At 58.9% G+C, this 16963-nt stretch overlaps 1 protein-coding gene across 2 annotated transcripts in view; it reads left to right on the top strand.

Moving 5' to 3' along the window:
• Window positions 1–3904: 3904 nt before the first annotated feature.
• Window positions 3905–16963, top strand: part of LOC137363782 (tetratricopeptide repeat protein 33-like) — a 73028-nt gene continuing 59969 nt past the window's right edge. Inside the window, exons 1-2 of one of the 2 annotated variants that reach the window (XM_068027340.1) lie at window positions 3905–4113; window positions 16459–16674. In XM_068027340.1, the coding sequence (XP_067883441.1) occupies window positions 16460–16674 (215 nt within the window). In that variant the 5' untranslated portion in view covers window positions 3905–4113; window position 16459. Of the gene's footprint in view, window positions 4114–16413; window positions 16675–16963 lie in introns of both variants that reach the window. The other variant, XM_068027339.1, reaches the window with a different exon arrangement.

Below are 16963 nucleotides of genomic sequence, written 5' to 3'. Positions count from 1 at the left end.
TAACCAAATGGATTATGCCCTTGCTGCCACCTCCCACACTACCCCAGGACCTCCTCTCTCTCCAGCACTGTAATATTCCCTTTAATGAATACAGCCACCCTCCTCCTTTCTTTCCTTCCCTATCTTTCATGAACACCCTTCTAGTGGGAATATTTAGTACCCAGTCCTGCCCTTTTTTGAGCCAGGTCTCCATTATCGCCACATCATACTCCCACATGGCCATCTGTGTCTGCTGCTCACCAACCTTATTTACTGCACTCCGTGTGTTCACATACATGCAGAGTAAACCTAGTTTAGACCTTATTGTTTTCCCTCTTACTCTGACCCCACCGAACACCTATTTGTTTCTCTCGTGCTATCTCTATCTCCCAATTCTTTGTGCACCTTGTTTTTCCTCTCTAATGTTACCTCCTGGTTCCCATCTCCCTGACAAGTTAGTTTAAACCCTCCCCAATATCACTAGCAAATCACCCCACGAGGACATTTGTCCCAGCTATGTTCAGGTGCATCCTGTCCTGCCTGTACAGGTCCCACATCCCCAATGCCCTCTCTCTCGCACAATCTCTCCAGCCATGCATGTATGCACTCTATTCTCTTACTTCTATAGTTGAATATATAGTTGGAACTGTCGTTGGATCCAAATCCTGGAACTCCCTTCCTAACAGCACTGTTGGTATACCTACACCCCAAGGACTGCAGTGGTTCAAGAAGACAGCTCACCACCACCTTCTCAAGGGCAATTAGGGGTGGGCAATAAATGCTGGCCTAGCCAGCGACGCCCACATCCCATGAATGAATTTTTAAAAATTCTATACTTACTACCTCTGAGCTTCTGTTTGCTAGTTTCTTTCCTAGCTCCCTAAAATCTGCCTGCAGGACCTCATCCCTCTTTCTACCTATGTCGTTGGTACCGATATGGACCATGACCACTGGCTGTTCATCCTCCCCCCTGCCCCCGGTCAGGGTACTCTACAGCTGCTCTGTGACATCATACGAACATACGAATTAGGAGCAGAAGTAGGCCATTTGGCCCCTTGAGTCTGCTCCGCCATTCAATAAGATCATGGCTGATCTTTTTCTGTCTCGAATTCCACAATCCAATCTACCCCCGAGAACCGTTGATTCCCTTACCTAACAAGAATCTGTCTACCTCCGCCTTAAAAATATTCAATGACCCCGCCTCCACCACCTTCTGAGGCAGAGAGTTTCAAAGTCGCATAACCCTCTGAGAGATAAAATGTCTCCTCATCTCTGTCTTAAAAGAGCGACCCCTAATTTAAAAACTGTGCCCCCTAGTTCTGGACTCCCCCACAAGAGGAAACATCCTTTCCACATCCACCTTGTCAAGACTGTTCAGGATCTTATATACTTCAATCAAGTCTCCCCTCACTCTTCTAAACTCCAGTGAAAAAAGCCCAGTCTGTCCAACCTTTCCTCATGAGCTCATTCCAGGTATCAATATACTGAACCTCCTCTGAACCACCTCCAATGCATTTACATCCTTCCTTAAATAAGGAGACCAAAACTGCACACAGTATTCGAGATGTGGTCTCACCAATGCCCCGTATAACATCCTTACTTTTATTTTCAATTCCTCTCGTAATAAAGGATAGCATTCCTTTAGCCTTCTTTATTACTTGCTGCACCTACATACTATCTTTTTGTGACTCATGCACTAGAACACCTAGATCCCTCTGCACCTTGGAGTTCTGCAGTCGTTCTCCATTTAAGTAATACTCTGCTTTTTTATTCTTCCTGCCAAAGTGAACAACTTCACATTTTTCTCACATTATACTCCCATCTGCCAGATTTTTGCCCACTCAATCAATCTATCTATATCAGTCTGCAACCTCCTTATGTCCTCTTCACAACATACATTCCTACCTATCTTTGTGTCATCTGCAAATTTAGCTACCGTGCCATTGCTCCCCTCATCTAAGTCATTGATATAAATTGTAAAACATTGAGGCCCCAGCACAGACGCCTGCAGGACTCCATTCATCACATCCTGCCAATCAGTAAAGGACCCATTTATGCATACTCTTTGTTTTCTGCCAGCCAGCCAATCTTCTATCCATGCTAATATGTTACCCCCTACACCATGAGCTCCTACTTTGCTCAATAACCTTTGATGTGGCATCTTATCAAATGCCTTCTGGAAATCCAAGTACTGTGTGTCAACGGGCTCCCCTTTATCCTCAGCACATGTTACTCTTTCAAAGAACTCCAATAAATTGGTTAAACATGATTTCCCTTTCACAAAACCATGCTGACTATTCCCGATTACCTTCAATGATCAATTCTAACACTTTCACCGTGACAGACGTCAAGCTAACTGGTCTATAGTTGCCTGTTTTCTGCCTCTCCCCCTTCTTGAATAGACAGGTTATATTTGCTATTTTCCGATGGAACCTTTCCAGAATCGTGTGAATTTTGTAAAATTAGCACTAACGCATCTACTACCTCATTAGCCACCTCTTTTAAGACCCTAGGATGATGCCCATCAGGATGCGGGGACTTGTCAGTCCGCAGCTCCATCAGTTTGCTTAGTACTGCTTCCCTGGTGATTGTAATTTCGCCAAGTTCCTCTCTTCCTTCCACCTCCTGATTTACAGCTAATACTGGAATGCTTTTTGTATCATCTATAGAGAAGACAGAAGCAAAATATTTGTTCATTTTATCTGCCATTTCCTTATTATCTACTATTCAATCCCCATTCTCACTCTAGAAGACCAACACTCACTTTAGTTACTCTCTTCCTTTTTAAATACCTGTAGAAATTCTTGCTATCCATTTTTGCATTTCTAGATAGCTTCCTCTCATACTCTAATTTCTTTCTCCTGATTAACCTTTCTGTCATTCTCTGCTGTTCTTTATATTCTGACCAATCATTTGAACTGCACTCATCTTTGCTCATCCTTGACCCTGACACCAGGGAGGCAACATACCATGCTGGATTCACGTCTACAGTCGCAGAAACACCTGTCTGTACCCTGAACTATCGAATCCCCGATCACTATTGCTTTCCCGATCTTCCTCCTGTCCCACTGTACAGCTGAACCAGCCATGGACTTGGCTCTGGCTGCACTTCTCAGAGGAACCGACATTCTCACCAGTATTCAGAACTAATTTGCTTTTGTACTGAGGGTAAATGGAGTTGAGGTATAGATCATGATCTGATTGAATGGTGGAACAGGTTCTGGGGCTGAGTAACAATAGAACCACAGAAAAATTACAGAACAGAAGGAGGCCATTCAGCCCACCATGCTGGCCGAGAAAACTAGCCGCCCAATCTAATCCACTACTTGGTCCATAGCCTTGCAAGTTATGACACTCAATAAGGAGGTTCAATAAGACAGCTATTTGTGGTATAAAAACAGAAAGTGCTGGAAAAACTCAGCAGGTTTGGCGGCATCTGTGGAGAGAGAAGCAGAGTTAACATTTCAGGGCAGTGACCCTTCTTCAGAGTTAACGTTTCAGGTCAGTGACCCTTCATCAGAACTCTGCTTCTCTCTCCACAGATGCCGCCAGACCTGCTGAGTTTTTCCAGCACTTTCTGTTTTCATTTCAGATTTCCAGCAGCTGCAGTATTTTGCTTTTATTTTAATGGTTATTTGTGGTTTGGTGCCCAACACCCACTCAAAAAAAAATAACCATAAAAGCTGATGGGGAAGACAGCCTGCAAAATAAATACAGCTCCTTGCTGCAACTCTGCTGTTTGCCTCTCTGCGGCTGGGGAGGGAGAGTGGGTACGCATATAAAAGCAAAATACAAACAAGAAATGCTGGAATCACTCAGCAGGTCTGGCAACATCTGTAGAAGGAGAAGCAGAGTTAACGTTTCCGGTCAATGACCCTTCTTCGGAGTGAGTACGCATGCGCGCATACGGCGCCCGATGTGAGTGCGCATGCGCTAGACCGGGGCGTGACCATAGTAACCGGGCCTTGCGAGGTGGTCGGCCTGTAATCGAGGTCCCGCTGCTCCCGGAGCGGCGGCTGGTCACCGGGCAAGGCCTGGAACGGAAGCCCCGGGGCGTCGGGCCTAAGTTTGGAACTTGTGAGCCGGGAAATGTGATGTTTTCGAGAGAGTGAACAATCCAGGAGCAGCAAACAGGTAATGGCAGCGCAGTTTGAGCCTGGACACTATCATAATAAATATCAATAATAACCGTAAATTAATATATAGTTATTAATTTGATTATATATTATAAACAGCTAGCTGGATATTAAAATGTATAATCTAGCTGTTATATGAAAATTAGTAATAAATAAATCTAACATTTTAATATGCACTGTACTGTTAAATGTTTGATATATAAACACTGGTTTCTAACATTTTAATATATGCTGTATGTTAATTATATATTCTATACATTCAACATAATAGTATGCAATGTAAATATTTAATGTATGAATTGCTAATATTTATTATTTATTTATTTTATTTTTCAGTTACCTTTAGCGAGAGGCCAGTATTGGTTATATATTGGGATGATATGTTGTGGTAGTGAGTTAGAGGAGTGGGTTCTGATGGCGTGTTGTTCGTGACTGGAAGATTAATGCCAGTTCCCTCACCCTCTGCACTTGTTGACCAGGTCACTGTGTTAAGCTTGGCTTGATGATAGTGCACATTAAAAGCCAGCTCGGGTCTGCAAATGAAATCCGACCCGAACCCGAACCGAGTCCTTTCATTATTTTCCCGCGCCTGACCCGACCACCAGTTAACCTAGCTTCTGTTTTTCACTTTGCTTATCTGCACAAGCTTAAAAAAAAACTGTAACTAAGCAACCTTTCTAGTCCAAAAAGTACATTAACATTGGAGCCACTTACCCGTAGGTGGTGATAGTGTGCGTCTGACCCAGCCCGACCCGACCCCAGCCCGAATGCTGGACCCAGAAGTGCGACCCAAACCGAACACGACACGCCGTCGGGTTCGGGTCGGGTAGCCATGCTGTAGTGCACATGGTGGTATCACAGTGAGGGCAGCTGGCTGGCCCTTGTTAATGGGGGTCCCAGGATTATGCTGGAAGCTCCAGGCAGGTGCAGATTGTCCCTTGTGTAACCCTCATTCCCACATTTGGAATCTCTAGACTTGACTATTCCAACGCACTGCAGCTGCTCTCCCACATTCTACCCTCCATAAATTTGAAGTCATCCAAAACGTTGCTGCCCTTTCTTAACTCGCAACAAATCCATTCCCTTGTCACCCCTATGCTCGTTGACCTACGTTGACTCTCGGTCAAGCAGCGCCTCCGTTTTAAAATTCTCATCCTTGTTTTCAAATCCCTCCATGGCCTCGCCCCTCCCTATCTCTGTAATCTCTTCCAGCCCCATAACCTGCCAAGATATCTGTGCTTCTGTAATTCTGGCCTCTTCAGTATCACTGATTTTAATCGCTCCACCTTTGGTGGCTGTGCCTTCAGCTGTCAAGGCCCCAAGCTCTCGAATTTCCTCCCTAAATCTTTGTCTCTCTACCCCCCTCTCTTCCTTTAAAACGCTCCTTAAAACCTACCTCTTGGACCATACCTTTGGCCCCCTGCCCTAATATTGCCTCGTAGTTCAGAATTTCATATTGCTTTATCGTTCTTGTGAAAAGCGTTGGGACGTTTTATTATATTAAAGGCGTTTTATAAGTACAAGTTGTTGGATACTGAATCCTTCCACAGAAAGGATCAACACGCACAGTCTTCACTCCTGGCAGCCAGAAATAATATGGCTCTGCATCCTGTCCCAGTTACAAAACTTTTCACATTAAAACATAGCCACTGCTGTTAGCTAATTGAATAGTGATGAGTTGCTTCATTCACAGGTGCATGGATGGTAGAGGGGAGGTCTTCCTTTTTATCCTTGAGTTTTGTGGTTAGTCTTGACCTTGAACATCCATTCACTGACCTCTGACTGTTCCTAAAAGATGATGGTTGGCACACAGAGCAGGACGAGAACAAACTGCATCGAGAGAGCAGTGGAGAAACTCTGTACCATCCACATAATCATGGAACACCAGGGCTTCTGGCTAAGGTTACCCTGAAAATGTTTGATGGTACAGTGTAGAGGGAGCTTTACTCTGCATCTAACCCGATGGGGGAGGTGACCATGTTCCAGACTCTGAATAGATCCCGGTAAAAGACGGGTAACTCCCTCAGAGAGACGCGGGTAACGTTATCCACCAGGAGCTGTGTTGTCTTGAAGGCAGTGCCCTGGTGGAAAAAAATGCGTCGCCAGCGCACACCATTTGGGAGGACACTCACGTACAGGTATCTCTGCAGGGTCCGAAGGCGGAGAGTCGCAGCCTGGGTGCGGACGCACACCAGCAAATGGCCGCCCTCCTCAATTGGGAGACTCTGGACCATGGCAGAGACCCAGTGTTTCCCAGAAGAAATTGACGAGTTTCTTCTAGATCTTGGCAAATGCAGGGGTTGGGGCCAAAGTGACCAACTGGTACCACAGCATCGAGGCCATCAATTTGGTTTATGAACAGTGCTCAGCCCCTGTAGGAAAGCACTCGGAGCAGTCCTGTCCAGCGCCCCTGCCGAGTGGTGACTTTCGCCTCCAGCTGCTGTCAGTTTGCCGGCCAGGCTTCCTCAGCGGGGCTAAGGTGGACTCCCAGATAGAGGAGGTGTGTGGTACTCCATGCAAAAGGTGTCCACCTGCCACTGACTCACCAGGAGGCTGGAACATTTCTCCCAGTCGATCCTTGCAGAGGATGCAGCAGAAAAGGTCTACTGGCACTCGTGCATTCTCCGCAAGTCAACGGGATCCGTGACCTTGAGGAGCACGTCATCGGCATAAGCCGAGAGGATGACCTGCATGGCTGGCCCGCGCAGAACCGAACCTGTCAATCTCCTGCAAAGCAGACACAGGAATGGCTCCACGCAAATGATATACAATTGGCCGGACATGGGGCATCCTTGACGCACTCCTCTCCCAAAGCGAAGGGGCGTTGTCAAGGACTCATTAACTTTAACCAGACACTCTGTGGCAGTGTATAAAAGTCGGACCCGGGCCGAAAAATGCGGCCCAAGTCCAAATGTGCGCAGAGCCCCGATAAGGTATTCGAGATCCACCCTGTCGAATGCCGCCTTCTGATCGAGGGAGAGAAAGGCGACTGACAGAACAGTCCTCTGGGAAAGATGGATCAGGTCCTGGACTAGTTGGATGTTGGCCTGGATGGCCCGGGACCGTTTAGGACTGGTCGGGGTGGATCATGTGGTCCAGCACAGAGCCCAGGTGGGTAGACATAGCCCAAGCAAAGATCGTATAATCCGTGCTGAGGAGTGAGACCGGACGCCAGTTCTTAATCAAGCGGAGATCACCCCACTTAGGCAGCAGGACGATGACCGCCCTGTGCCATGAGAGGGGCAGCTCCCCGGTCACAGGCGTAACCCCAGACGTAATGTCCCAGAATGCCCTGAGGAACTCCACGGTCAGTCCGTGCAGTCCCCGGGATTTGCCCCTCGAGAGCTGGTGGAGGGCGCCAGTCAGCTCCACCAACGTGAGCGGAGCCTCCAATCCTTCGATGCCCTCCGGGCTGACCTTCGGCAGGTTTTCACTGGACAGATCCGGAGAGAACAAGGCACTGTAATAGGTATGGACCAGGAGGCCTATTCCTTCTGGATCTGTGATGGACGATCCGTCGTTGACGAGTTCCCATCCTTCTCTGGGTCGTCATTGCCAGGAGCCGACACACCCATCACACACTGTGGGGCGGACCTCCAGGCCGTGCCAGCTGGTGCTGCCGTCCTCACAGGTCTTGCCCCCACTCGGGACACCCGACCCATCTGCCAAAGGAATCGTTTCTCCTGTGGGGTGCATAGGCTCCCCCACCATGGGCTGGCCCCCCTCGGGAGTTCCCAAAGCTACAGGGGCATCCCGAGGAACAGAGATTTCCCGCCCAGGGCTTTCGGCCCTCATGGGGCTGTTGGCTGGGGGAGCCCGAGGACCCTCGCCAGGAGATGGGCCCTGCAACTCATGGCCCTCCTCATAGGAGGGTTGTCTCCTCCTCTTATTGAGAGAGGGGCGTGGAGGCTCGGAGACCTCCATTTCGGTAGAGGCTTCTGCTTCTCCCTCCGTGCCCCCCTGCCCAGATTTCCTGGGCCCAAGCTCAGCTGCATGGCCGTGCTCAGGCCCAGGACTGTTTTCCTTATCCAGGGGGCTTGCCTTTGGGTGTTTTGCTTTGCGCTGCACCTTCCTTCCACCCGGACGGGTCTCCCCCTCTCCACCGGTTTTCACTGCCTCCAGAACTTCCTGAACAGTGATTGTTGCAGGTGTCGGGGGAGTAAGGGAGGTGCAGTGGTGCCCCCCTGGGCCGCCGAGGTGGAGTTGGTGGCCCAGAGGTTGGGGCAGCTCTTCAGAACTTGCCCCACCCCCTAGCAGGCATGGCACCGCGTCCTGTCCGAGGTCCAGAAGACGCGGTAGGCCGCCCCTCTAGGAACTCAACACTAATTTGGCCTTCTGTAACCACCTCCCATGCCAGCTCCATAAAGAGCTGGTGGCGGAAGGACTGTACTGCTGGAGGCTGTTCCCCCGCAGACTGAGCAGGACTGGGGTGAATCCTGTCTTTATCTCCCTGGGATGGCGGGACTGACATGTGAGGAGAGATTGAGTTGGTTCGGATTATATTCACTGCAGTTCAGAAGAGTGAGGGGGGATCTCATAGAAACCTATAAAATTCTAACAGGACTTGACAGGGTAGATGCAGGAAGGATGTTCCCGATGGTGGGGGAGTCCAGAACCAGGGATCATAGTCTGTGGATACGGGGCAAACCTTTCAGGACTGAGCTGAGGAGAAACTTCTTCACCCAGAGAGTGGTGAGCCTGTGGAATTCGCTACCACAGAAAGCAGTTGAGGCCAAAACATTGTATGTTTTCAAGAAGGAGTTAGATATAGCTCTCGGGTCTAAAGGGATCAAAGGGTATGGGGCGAAAGCGGGAACAGGTTACTGAGTTGGATGATCAACCATGATCATAATGAATGGCGGAGCAGGCTCGAAGGGCCGAATGGCCTACTCCTATTTTCTATGTTTCCCCAGATGGTGCAGGTGGGGGAGGAGGAGCTCACCAGGAATGAAGGGTGGGACATTTGACCCACTGCGCAGTGGCCTCGGGGGGGTTGGGGGGAGGGAGGTCCACTGGCAGAAAGGTGCCGCCCATGGTGAGCCCCTTGCTCAGGGCCAGGGACACCGCCCGCTCAGTCTTTAGGAGGAACAGTCTTCCCATACATTTTAGAGGCAGCAACAATGGTGGCGGAGCCAACAACTTCGGCCATTGCTTTCATGCATGCCTGTATCGTCATGTTTGGATGGTTGTAGCTCTTGACCCCATGCTTTGAAATTAGCTGAAAAGGTGACGGGGCGACAAGAACTGCTGCAGCTGCTGCAGCAGCATATGTGCGGGAGCGCCCCACCACCAGTGAAGAAGGGCTTGCCATGGGGTCTAAGAGCCATGTCCACCCGAAAGAAAAAAAGCAAATTGACAAGTTTTAAAGAAAAAAAACAAACTTTAAACAAAATGGTGTGGGAGTAGAGGAGGACAGGGGTAGGAAGGTAAAGGAAAAGAGGAGGATAGGTGATTGAGTGGAGGACGGGAGAGAAAGGCTGCGAGGGATGTTGGCTTCAACTGCTCGTTGGAGCACCTTAATACAGTCGGACCAAAACTTCCAGTTACCTTCCAGTTGGGGGAGGCTTCTTCGACCGGGCCGGCGAGACTCAAAGAGTGTCTTCACCCGGGCAACTGCAGTTGTACTGAGTAAGCAGCTGGGGTGGGGAGGGAGCTCCCTGTGTGCAGGATGGAAATCAGCACCAATACAAATACAGGGGCTCCGTACAGGTTTTGGCAGCCCCACCCCTGAGTCTTCCGGCCTCCTCTCCCTCCCTCAAACAATCCAGACAAAGAGTCTTTCAGCTGCTCTAACACCACCTCTCCAAAAAGAATTGCAGCCTTTCTGCCTCCTCTCGATAGATTCACATGTCCTGTATCTCCACTCTGCGGTCTCCCCGCGCTCTCCCCTCTCCACTCTGCGGTCTCCCCGCGCTCTCCCCTCTCCACTCTGCGGTCTCCCCGCGCTCTCCCCTCTCCACTCTGCGGTCTCCCCGCGCTCTCCCCTCTCCACTCTGCGGTCTCCCCGCGCTCTCCCCTCTCCACTCTGCGGTCTCCCCGCGCTCTCCCCTCTCCACTCTGCGGTCTCCCCGCGCTCTCCCCTCTCCACTCTGCGGTCTCCCCGCGCTCTCCCCTCTCCACTCTGCGGTCTCCCCGCGCTCTCCCCTCTCCACTCTGCGGTCTCCCCGCGCTCTCCCCTCTCCACTCTGCGGTCTCCCCGCGCTCTCCCCTCTCCACTCTGCGGTCTCCCCGCGCTCTCCCCTCTCCACTCTGCGGTCTCCCCGCGCTCTCCCCTCTCCACTCTGCGGTCTCCCCGCGCTCTCCCCTCTCCACTCTGCGGTCTCCCCGCGCTCTCCCCTCTCCACTCTGCGGTCTCCCCGCGCTCTCCCCTCTCCACTCTGCGGTCTCCCCGCGCTCTCCGCTCTCCACTCTGCGGTCTCCCCGCGCTCTCCCCTCGCTCTCCACTCTGCGGTCTCCCCGCGCTCTCCCCTCGCTCTCCACTCTGCGGTCTCCCCGCGCTCTCCCCTCGCTCTCCACTCTGCGGTCTCCCCGCGCTCTCCCTCGCTCTCCACTCTGCGGTCTCCCCGCGCTCTCCACTCTGCGGTCTCCCCGCGCTCTCCCCTCGCTCTCCACTCTGCGGTCTCCCCGCGCTCTCCCCTCGCTCTCCACTCTGCGGTCTCCCCGCGCTCTCCCCTCGCTCTCCACTCTGCGGTCTCCCCGCGCTCTCCCCTCGCTCTCCACTCTGCGGTCTCCCCGCGCTCTCCCCTCGCTCTCCACTCTGCGGTCTCCCCGCGCTCTCCCCTCGCTCTCCACTCTGCGGTCTCCCCGCGCTCTCCCCTCGCTCTCCACTCTGCGGTCTCCCCGCGCTCTCCCCTCGCTCTCCACTCTGCGGTCTCCCCGCGCTCTCCCCTCGCTCTCCACTCTGCGGTCTCCCCGCGCTCTCCCCTCGCTCTCCACTCTGCGGTCTCCCCGCGCTCTCCCCTCGCTCTCCACTCTGCGGTCTCCCCGCGCTCTCCCCTCGCTCTCCACTCTGCGGTCTCCCCGCGCTCTCCCCTCGCTCTCCACTCTGCGGTCTCCCCGCGCTCTCCCCTCGCTCTCCACTCTGCGGTCTCCCCGCGCTCTCCCCTCGCTCTCCACTCTGCGGTCTCCCCGCGCTCTCCCCTCGCTCTCCACTCTGCGGTCTCCCCGCGCTCTCCCCTCGCTCTCCACTCTGCGGTCTCCCCGCGCTCTCCCCTCGCTCTCCACTCTGCGGTCTCCCCGCGCTCTCCCCTCGCTCTCCACTCTGCGGTCTCCCCGCGCTCTCCCCTCGCTCTCCACTCTGCGGTCTCCCCGCGCTCTCCCCTCGCTCTCCACTCTGCGGTCTCCCCGCGCTCTCCCCTCGCTCTCCACTCTGCGGTCTCCCCGCGCTCTCCCCTCGCTCTCCCCTCGCTCTCCCCTCGCTCTCCCCTCGCTCTCCACTCTGCGGTCTCCCCGCGCTCTCCCCTCGCTCTCCACTCTGCGGTCTCCCCTCGCTCTCCCCTCGCTCTCCACTCTGCGGTCTCCCCGCGCTCTCCCCTCGCTCTCCACTCTGCGGTCTCCCCGCGCTCTCCCCTCGCTCTCCACTCTGCGGTCTCCCCGCGCTCTCCCCTCGCTCTCCACTCTGCGGTCTCCCCGCGCTCTCCCCTCGCTCTCCACTCTGCGGTCTCCCCGCGCTCTCCCCTCGCTCTCCACTCTGCGGTCTCCCCGCGCTCTCCCCTCGCTCTCCACTCTGCGGTCTCCCCGCGCTCTCCCCGCGCTCTCCCCTCGCTCTCCACTCTGCGGTCTCCCCGCGCTCTCCCCTCGCTCTCCACTCTGCGGTCTCCCCGCGCTCTCCCCTCGCTCTCCACTCTGCGGTCTCCCCGCGCTTTCCCCTCGCTCTCCACTCTGCGGTCTCCCCGCGCTCTCCCCTCGCTCTCCACTCTGCGGTCTCCCCGCGCTCTCCCCTCGCTCTCCACTCTGCGGTCTCCCCGCGCTCTCCCCTCGCTCTCCATTCTGCGCTCTCCCCGCGCTCTCCCTCGCTCTCCACTCTGCGGTCTCCCCGCGCTCTCCCCTCGCTCTCCACTCTGCGGTCTCCCCGCGCTCTCCCCTCGCTCTCCACTCTGCGGTCTCCCCGCGCTCTCCCCTCGCTCTCCACTCTGCGGTCTCCCCGCGCTCTCCCCTCGCTCTCCACTCTGCGGTCTCCCCGCGCTCTCCCCTCGCTCTCCACTCTGCGGTCTCCCCGCGCTCTCCACTCTGCGGTCTCCACTCTGCGGTCTCCCCGCGCTCTCCCCTCGCTCTCCCCTCGCTCTCCACTCTGCGGTCTCCCCGCGCTCTCCACTCTGCGGTCTCCACTCTGCGGTCTCCCCGCGCTCTCCACTCTGCGGTCTCCACTCCGCGGTCTCCCCGCGCTCTCCACTCTGCGGTCTCCACTCCGCGGTCTCCCGCGCTCTCTCCACTCTGCGGTCTCCCCTCCGCGCTCTCTCCGCCCTCTCCCCTCCGCCCTCTCCCCTCCCCCCTCTCCCCTCCCCCCTCTCCCCTCCCCCCTCTCCCCTCCCCCCTCTCCCCTCCCCCCTCCCCCCTCCCCCCTCCCCCCTCCCCCCTCCCCCCGTCCCCCCCGTCCCCCCCGTCCCCCCCGTCCCCCCCGTCCCCCCCGTCCCCCCCCGTCCCCCTCCCCCCGTCCCCCTCCCCCCGTCCCCCTCCCCCCGTCCCCCTCCCCCCGCCCCCCTCCCCCCGCCCCCCTCCCCCCGCCCCCCCTCCCCCCGCCCCCCTCCCCCCGCCCCCTCCCCCCGCCCCCCTCCCCCCCCCCCGCCCCCCCCTCCCCCCGCCCCCCTCTCCCCGCCCCCCTCTCCCCGCCCCCCTCTCCCCGCCCCCCTCTCCCCGCCCCCCTCTCCCCGCCCCCCTCCCCCCCTCCCCCCTCCCCCCTCCCCCCTCCCCCCTCCCCCCTCCCCCCTCCCCCTCTCCCCTCCCCTCTCCCCCCCCCCCCCAGCCCTCTCCCCCCCCCCCCAGCCCTCTCCCCCCCCCCCAGCCCTCTCCCCCCCCCCCCCCCAGCCCTCTCCCCCCCCCCCCCCCAGCCCTCTCCCCCCCCCCCCCCAGCCCTCCCCCCCCCCCCCCCAGCCCTCTCCCCCCCCCCCCCAGCCCTCTCCCCCCCCCCCCCAGCCCTCTCCCCCCCCCCCAGCCCTCTCCCCCCCCCCCCAGCCCTCTCCCCCCCCCCCATCCCTCTCCCCCCCCCCCCCCATCCCTCTCCCCCCCCCCCCCCAGCCCTCTCCCCCCCCCCCAGCCCTCTCCCCCCCCCCCCAGCCCTCTCCCCCCCCCCCCCCAGCCCTCTCCCCCCCCCCCCCCAGCCCTCTCCCCCCCCCCCCCAGCCCTCTCCCCCCCCCCCCCCAGCCCTCTCCCCCCCCCCCCCAGCCCTCTCCCCCCCCCCCCCAGCCCTCTCCCCCCCCCCCCCCAGCCCTCTCCCCCCCCCCCCCCAGCCCTCTCCCCCCCCCCCCCAGCCCTCTCCCCCCCCCCCCCCAGCCCTCTCCCCCCCCCCCCCCAGCCCTCTCCCCCCCCCCCCCCAGCCCTCTCCCCCCTCCCCCCCCCCCAGCCCTCTCCCCCCCCCCCCCAGCCCTCTCCCCCCCCCCCCCAGCCCTCTCCCCCCCCCCCCCCCAGCCCTCTCCCCCCCCCCCCCCAGCCCTCTCCCCCCCCCCCCCCCAGCCCTCTCCCCCCCCCCCCCCAGCCCTCTCCCCCCCCCCCCCCAGCCCTCTCCCCCCCCCCCCCCAGCCCTCTCCCCCCCCCCCCCAGCCCTCTCCCCCCCCCCCCCCCAGCCCTCTCCCCCCCCCCCCCCAGCCCTCTCCCCCCCCCCCCCCCAGCCCTCTCCCCCCCCCCCCCCCCAGCCCTCTCCCCCCCCCCCCCCAGCCCTCTCCCCCCCCCCCCCCCCAGCCCTCTCCCCCCCCCCCCAGCCCTCCCCCCCCCCCCCCCCAGCCCTCTCCCCCCCCCCCCCCCCAGCCCTCTCCCCCCCCCCCCCCCAGCCCTCTCCCCCCCCCCCCCCCCAGCCCTCTCCCCCCCCAGCCCTCTCTCCCCCCCCCCCAGCCCTCCCTCCCCCCCCCCAGCCCTCCCCCCCCCCCCCAGCCCTCCCCCCCCCCCCCCAGCCCTCCCCCCCCCCCCCCAGCCCTCCCCCCCCCCCCCCCAGCCCTCCCCCCCCCCCCAGCCCTCTCCCCCCCCCCCAGCCCTCTCCCCCCCCCCAGCCCTCTCCCCCCCCCCCAGCCCTCTCCCCCCCCCCAGCCCTCTCCCCCCCCCCCCCCAGCCCTCTCCCCCCCCCCCCCCAGCCCTCTCCCCCCCCCCCCCCAGCCCTCTCCCCCCCCCCCCCCCCCAGCCCTCTCCCCCCCCCCCCCCCAGCCCTCTCCCCCCCCCCCCCCAGCCCTCTCCCCCCCCCCCCCAGCCCTCTCCCCCCCCCCCCCCAGCCCTCTCCCCCCCCCCCCAGCCCTCTCCCCCCCCCCCCCAGCCCTCTCCCCCCCCCCCCCAGCCCTCTCCCCCCCCCCCCCAGCCCTCTCCCCCCCCCCCCAGCCCTCTCCCCCCCCCCCCAGCCCTCTCCCCCCCCCCCCAGCCCTCTCCCCCCCCCCCCAGCCCTCTCCCCCCCCCCCCAGCCCTCTCCCCCCCCCCCCAGCCCTCTCCCCCCCCCCCCAGCCCTCTCCCCCCCCCCCCAGCCCTCTCCCCCCCCCCCAGCCCTCTCCCCCCCCCCCCAGCCCTCTCCCCCCCCCCCCCCCCAGCCCTCTCCCCCCCCCCCCCCCAGCCCTCTCCCCCCCCCCCCCCCAGCCCTCTCCCCCCCCCCCCCAGCCCTCTCCCCCCCCCCCCCCCAGCCCTCTCCCCCCCCCCCCCCAGCCCTCTCCCCCCCCCCCCCCAGCCCTCTCCCCCCCCCCCCCCAGCCCTCTCACCCTCTCCCCTCTCCGCGCTGTCCCCGCCCCCGCCCTCTCGGCGCCCCGCTCCCCCCCCCGCCCTCTCGGCCCCCCGCTCCCCCCCCCGCCCTCTCGGCGCCCCGCTCCCCCCCCCCGCCCTCTCGGTGCCCCGCTCCCTCCCCCCCCTGCCCTCTCGGCGCCCCGCTCCCCCCCCCCCCCGCCCTCTCGGCGCCCCGCTCCCCCCCCCCCCCGCCCTCTCGGCGCCCCGCTCCCCCCCCCCCCGCCCTCTCGGCGCCCCGCTCCCCCCCCCCGCCCTCTCGGCGCCCCGTTCCCCCCCCCCCGCCCTCTCGGCGCCCCGCTCCCCCCCCCCCGCCCTCTCGGCGCCCCGCTCCCCCCCCCCCCGCCCTCTCGGCGCCCCGCTCCCCCCCCCCCGCCCTCTCGGCGCCCCGCTCCCCCCCCCCGCCCTCTCGGCGCCGCGCTCCCCCCCCCCGCCCTCTCGGCGCCGCGCTCCCCCCCCTCTCCGCGCTCCCCCCCTCTCCGCGCTCCCCCCCTCTCCACTCCAGTTGCTGTTGCATCAGTGCAGCTGCAGCTGTTTCCCCTGATTGCAGACAGGAAGTGCTCCACAAACTGCCTAGCCAATCCCATGCTGTCCCTGCTCTGGGAGTGTCTGATGGGGACAGTATTACGAAAAGCTGTGCTGCTGATAATTTATCTCTTGGACAATATGGTTAGATGTTAAATATAAACAGGAAAAGCTGGAAATACTGAATAGGTCTGACAGCATCTGTGGAGAGAGAAGTAGAGTTAACGTTTCTGGTCTGTGACCTTTCATCAGTTCTGGCCTGAAATGTTAACTCTGTTTCTTTCTCCACAGATGCTGCCAGACCTGCTGACTGTTTCCAACGTGTTCTGTTTTTATTTCAGATTTTCAGCAGCCGCAGTATTTTGTTTTGATATTAGAAGCCTTGTATTCTGTGATTTATGAAATTACAAAAAGTATTCTGATGTAGTTATTCCTGCTTTGCTGCCATTCCGTTATTGAGGTAGGAGTTCAGGATGTACTGTTCTCCCTTTAGTCAAGGCCACCTGTGGGCTTGAGATGATGATTCTTGAATTTGTATGGTGTTGGCTTCTGAAATGATTAATATCACCCATTCTGACTGACCATATGTATCGCTCTTTCCCTCTCTGATTTGCTTATTCTGACTCTACTCTCCCCTTGTTCTGTTTGTATCTGTTGCTTTCTCTGTCTCCCTCTGTTCTGTCTTCTCTTTCCTTCCCCTCTCCTTGTCTGCTTTCTCTTGATTGCCTCTGTTTCTGTTGTCTTTTGTTCTGTCCATTGCTCCCTTTATCTATCTCTCTCTCCCTCTGTCTATCCCTGTCTTTTTCCTTTTGACTCTCTTTCTTTTCTCTTACTCTCACTCATCAATGTCTCTCTCCTCATTGTGCAGTCTTTCTCTTTGTCACCCCCTCTGCCTGCCCGCCCCCCTCTGCAGTATGACATCTTTTGGCTGGAAGCGGAAAGCAGGAGAGAAAGTGTCAAAGGTCGCGAGTCAGAACTTTGAGGCAGCTGCTGTGGATGAAGGATTGGTTGATGCTGATGTGGACTGGTTGCCCATCACCAAGCGACAGCGGAAGGCCCTGCTGGAAGACTGCACAGTGAAGAGCAAGAGGCTGAAGGAAGAGGGAATCTTTCTGTCAGAGAATGGAAGGTGAGCTTGGGAGGGGCTTACAGCATCTAGATTCTTACAAACTACAAAGGGCCTTGGGCTGATTGGCCGTTTGCTCAGTTTCTCTTCTCACTGGCCTTAGACCAGTGGCTTTCAGACTGGGGTCCTCAGGTCCCCAAGAGCCCATTCGGGAGTCTGTGAAATAATTGAGCGGCGGCCGGAGGTGGGTTTGGTGTGAGCTGGGAAGCAGGAGGTGAGTGTGATCGTCTATTGTGCAGAGTGGACTGGCTGTCTCACCCAGGAGGAGATGCACACGCATGGGGGAAGCGGC

The sequence above is a fragment of the Heterodontus francisci genome, unplaced genomic scaffold (genome assembly GCF_036365525.1).
Source record: "Heterodontus francisci isolate sHetFra1 unplaced genomic scaffold, sHetFra1.hap1 HAP1_SCAFFOLD_980, whole genome shotgun sequence".
NCBI lineage: Eukaryota > Metazoa > Chordata > Chondrichthyes > Heterodontiformes > Heterodontidae > Heterodontus > Heterodontus francisci.
Note: the sequence above shows the minus strand (reverse complement) of the source record. Positions and strands in the feature narration are given on the sequence as shown.